The sequence below is a fragment of the Echinops telfairi genome, unplaced genomic scaffold (genome assembly GCF_000313985.2).
Source record: "Echinops telfairi isolate 266 unplaced genomic scaffold, ASM31398v2 ScPeMD7_1;HRSCAF=3_0, whole genome shotgun sequence".
Classification (NCBI taxonomy): domain Eukaryota; kingdom Metazoa; phylum Chordata; class Mammalia; order Afrosoricida; family Tenrecidae; genus Echinops; species Echinops telfairi.
The window spans coordinates 83,593,553-83,598,676 of record NW_022103896.1 but is presented as its reverse complement, the minus strand read 5'-3'; the positions used below and the strand labels follow the sequence as shown (position 1 = coordinate 83,598,676).

Below are 5,124 nucleotides of genomic sequence, written 5' to 3'. Positions count from 1 at the left end.
TGTAATCGGTTCCCTCTTTCCTACCCTGGCTCATACAATTTAAGGAACTCATTGGCCTAGGAACTTGGCCTAACTTACAGGAATGCAGACAGTTACAAGATGTTTAATCAGACTTAAAATTTTTGAGGTTTTTTTTTTGTGGGAGGTGGGGAGGCAAAATTTAATTTTAGGCATATTATCCACATGACTGTCAATACCATTTTGTTCACCACAAGAGTCCATTTTTATTTCATTACACATGTGCCAAGTGTGTGTGTCTCTGGGGATGTGTCCCACTGTGTCCCCATGCTGTTTGTCTGTGCATCCTTCTGACAGTTCTGTGACATCTGTGTAATGTCCTGTGTGCTGTCTGGTGCTAGTACATGTGCCTTGCTGTGTGCATGCATCTGCAGGCCTATTCCCTGGGGTCTGTATACATAGGGGTGGTGGACACAGGGTGTGTGTATGTGTGTGTGGGGGTTGTGTCCATGCACATGTGTGAGTTGCTCTAACACAGTGGTTCTCAACCTTCCTAATGCCGCGACCCTTTCATACAGTTCCTCATGCAGTAGTGACCCCTCCAACCATAAACTTATTTTCGTTGCTACTTCATAACTGTAATTTTGCTACTGTTATGAATCGGGAGACCCCTGTGAAAGGGTCAGTTGACCCCAAAGGGGTCACGACCCACAGGTTGAGAACCACTGCTCTAGGCTGTCCTGCACGTTTGCACTCGGCGCCAAGAACTCCTATTTGCACTGATGCACAAAGTAACTGGTGACGTAGCCCAGGGTGAAGATGATCCAGAAGAGGGCCATTCCACCCGGTATCTTGGGGGTGATGCCCTGCTTCAGCGTCTGGTCTATCCTCTTATGGTGTGAGCACTCAATGTCGGGCTCAGCTCCTGCTTTGACTTCAACCTGGCCACCGTCCTTCCACTGGATATACTGGAGGCTGCTGAGCTGGGGCTGCATGCTGCTGCCCTCCACCCCCTGCCACCAGAGGCCGGGTGGACTCTGAAAGCATATTCTTTAGATTTTCGTTTCTTCAAACGTTATTAAAATGTTTTGTTAGAAGTTGTCTTCTGTTTTTGAGGTTGATTTTTCTCACCCACCGCTACATTGCTAAGAGTTACCCATGTTGTATGCAGCCACGGTTCCCGAGTAAGACTTGCCTCTAACTTTCCATTCTTTTACCAACTTCATTTGATTTAGGTCTCCCTGTTTGCCTTGATTTTATCCATTGTAACCCTTTCCCCCACTTCATACATTTCTATACTTATTGTTGAGTTGGACACTTAGCTCACTGATCAGGGTTCAGTCTTTCTTTTGTGACATAAACACTGAAGGATAGACATTTTTCTCTACTTACTACAGTCTCTGCATTCCATAAGTTTGGTAGATATCAATTTCATGTAGATTTGTTATTACTTTAAAGTCAACCTTGATAGTATTTATTCTCTGACCTAGGAATTACATGGAAGTATTTTTAAAATATCAAATAGAATTTTTAGCTTATGCTTAAATTTTTAATTTCTATTTTAATTGTTTTGAGATTTTAAAAAGCTGCTTATTCAGGAACTGTGGTAGACAGATTCTATGACAGCTTGCACTAGGGCAGTCTAACCTGTCAATCAGGTCACATAGCTTGATGATGCCTCCTGGGAGCTGTGGCCTTTTTATAGGAGAAAAACTGGGGTCTTACTTCCTCTCTGTTTGCTTTTCTGCTTGCTAGGATTCTGTATTTGCCTCCAGGGGTGGCCCCTTGTGGACTGCTGGCACCCTGCCATCTTTCCAGGGACCATGGATCCACTTGACTCTGCATCCACCACCCTGTGATCTGCCTGCTTCACCTTTTGGCATCATGCTCCTGCAGCTAGGTGCGTCTGAAGAGGGCCCTGGATAGCATTGGTCTTGGATAGCCTTGATTGGACTGAACTGGGACATCTTCTTGCTGTAAAGTGGCTTCTTAAGACGAAGTTCTTTCTTGTACGTCAACGAGTGTTAACTGGTTTGTGTCTCTAGGCAACCCAGCCAAATTCCAATACTTATGGAAACACTTTATGAGGTAATTCTTAGATTCAGTGTATGTAGATGGATTGCATTTCCATTACACACATACAGCTGTGTGTAAATGCGTGGGAAATTCTTTAAAATGACGAAACAAAACCAAAAAAATGTTCATGACAGTAATCTCTGAAGAGTGGGACACTGTCTGGAATAAGACTGGGCTTTTATTGTACGGTTTTTATACCACAGTAAGGCACCAGCTAATGTCTGTTTGGGAAATATCCAATTGTGTATACATAGATAAGTGAAAGAAAACTGATTGTTAATATGAAATCATTTTAATTTTACATTTTGAAAAGTACTTTTATATATCGTTTCTTTTAAAACTACTTTCAAAATATCTACATTAAAAAATAATGCATTAGCAAAAAAAAAAAAAGACCTTAGCCATTTAGTATAAATGGCTTAGAACCGAGGAAAAAAGGGACTTAGATACTCCTGAAAATCAAGTATGTGTATGTTTCATTATGGTCTTTTATTCTAAAAATATATGCAAATGAAATCTGTATTTTGTTAAAAAGCATAGACATATTTGTGATTCACAAAGGGAGTGGATTAACAATGGGACTGATTTTTCTCCCATCATACAATGATTTTTTAAATGAGTTCTGCACGGTGGGAAGATGAACCTACACTATGATCTGATATGCTTAAATTTCAGTTAAAGACAAGAGTGTAAAAGGACAGTGACGGCATGAGGTTTTACCTTTTTTCGCAGGTTGGGAGACCAATTCTGGGTTCATGGGACGCTCGCCTGGGTCTCTGTTCTTCTTGGTTTCTGACCGTGAGACTGAAAGAAGACGTAGGCACATCAAATGAGACCAGTGTGCATCAAAGTGATAATTTGTACAAATATAGATGCAGATAGATAGACAGATCTTCCCTTGGCCATAGTCTTTCAAACATTTTTTTCAATTGTGATTTGGGTGAAAGTTTACAGTGCAAATTGGTTTTCCGTTCAATAATTCCTGTTCACCTTGTTTTGAGGCATTGTTTGCAATCTCCAGGACACCCCAGCACTCTTCCTACTTCTTCCCTACATTTACCATTTCCATCAGTCCTTTCAAATCCTTCCCTGACTTTTGAACTTTACTCCCGGGCCAAATGCTGTCCTTTTGATGATTGTTCTAAGGCGTCAGTACCTCCGGGCATTGTTGTTCATCTTATAGGGCTAGCTTTTGGTTAAAAATTAAGCCCTGGGCTTAGTTCATTCCAGGATTGAACTACTGATGCTCAAGTATAATTTCTTCCTCTTCTTGAAAAAATATGGTTTTGACTGGCTTTCTTAAGGGGACTAACATATAATAATAAAGTAATTGCAGTGCAGTGAATTATTTAAGGTGGCTCTTCTAGGAATAGTCCCTGTAACTGCCACATGGCTCAGGTAAGAGAAGGTAGAGGAAGATATTGATATGATTCAGTTATGAGTGATTTTTAATAGGGCTAATGGTGATTGCTATGTCTCAGGGTATAAAACAAGCCACTTCAGAAGCAATAACTGGGGGAAGAGTCAGATGTGAAGCATGGCTTTTGGACCCTAAGATCCCTGTGCATTGAACCTCCTTGACCTAAGAGACAGCTTCGACACCAGAGGAGTGGGCAAGGAGCAGCAGCAGCGGAATTAGAAGCCAGAATAAGAGACATAATGGTAGAGTTTGCAGCCCACTGAGTAAATAAAGCTGAATGCCTTCAGGAAAGCAGCTGGCTTGTGCAGTGGGGTGCCTGTAGGCACGGACTTGGAGGAGTGAGGCTTGCTGACCCAAGCAGAGCAAGGACATCTTCCAACTAAGGCTTATGGTGGACTCCTGTGTCCAGTAGGCATTTATTGGCAACCATAGGGCAGAGGGCAGACCAAGAGACTGAGGGTCTGAAAGAGGCCTGCCTGTGGGCACAACTAAACTGTCTGGACTGACCACCTATATCCTGAACATTTCTCATCTGAATTGTACCCTATTAACTTCCCCCCCAAACTCCATACCCGTGAGTATTGTCTGTGAATTCTTTATAGCCAAGGCAATGAATTATTGAACCCGTCTGAGTAGAGAGTGCTGTGGGAAGGGCGGTTAGTGCCAGAACTGGTGAGAAGTTTGGAGGGCGGGTCACGTCTGACCCTAGCTCATAGCAATTGAACTTGGGCAACTGACGCTGATAATGATGCTTCTGTTCCTTCCTCTTTGTGAAGTTAGAGAAGGTCAGATGCCACTTCCACATCATTACTTTTTAAAAATGACATTAACAAAATAAATCATTTTTGTAGTATTGTGATCAACAGGAATTGAGGAAAAATTAGAAATTGGAATCAGTTACATTTAGAATATTTTTTTTCTCATAAGAACACACTCATCAAATGTGCTTGACAGAATGGATGTATGCATGGATTGTGATAAGAGTTGTATGAGCCCATAACAGAATGGTTTTTTGTTTTTTTTAAAAAAGAACACACTCATTAGAAAATAGTAAAGAGTAAAACTGTCAGAAAAATTCTGGGTTTCCACCCCATTTCCTGAATGTTAAAAAATATATATATATATTCTCTAGTAAATATGAAGCTTTTCTGTAGCAATAGAAACCATATGAAAGCATTAGAGAATAAAGAAAAGAGTACAATAAAAATATACTGTTGTGTTTTTCAAGAGAATCAAGATTTCCATATATACATTTCCTACATTTTTTTGTACATCTAAAAAAGCACACCCCTTTTTATCATGAATTAGGTGAGGATTTATTTCAGAACATCATTATGGATGCAACAACTTAAAGCACTTATCAAACCTCCCAATAGCTAGCTCAGTCGTCCATACTTTCCTCTTCCCTTCCTTAAAGAATACCATCTTCCCCTTCACACAAGTGAACACTCATCTATCCTCTAGCTCATTGTTTTCCCTTCTCTCCCACCTCTGGTAAGCCAAGTCTGTTTATTTTGGTATGAAAGCCTTATTCTTGATTTTTTTCTTTTCTGTGGTTCCATAACAATTATTGTCCTTTAATTAATTTCACTCAGCAGAGTTTCTCAAATCCATCTATGCCATAAGGAGTTTTCCAGTTTCCACATCAACTTTAGGGATGCGTATTCCAC

The 5,124-nt window shown here is 40.7% G+C and overlaps 1 protein-coding gene across 2 annotated transcripts in view; it reads right to left on the bottom strand.

Annotated features, from left to right (window-relative positions):
* RGS20 (regulator of G protein signaling 20) overlaps positions 1 to 5,124 on the bottom strand; it is a 60,137-nt gene that overhangs the window by 10,120 nt on the left and 44,893 nt on the right. For both annotated transcript variants that reach the window (XM_045286313.1, XM_045286308.1), the window contains exon 3: positions 2,755 to 2,838. In XM_045286313.1, the coding sequence (XP_045142248.1) occupies positions 2,755 to 2,838 (84 nt within the window). The remainder of the gene's footprint in view (positions 1 to 2,754; positions 2,839 to 5,124) is intronic.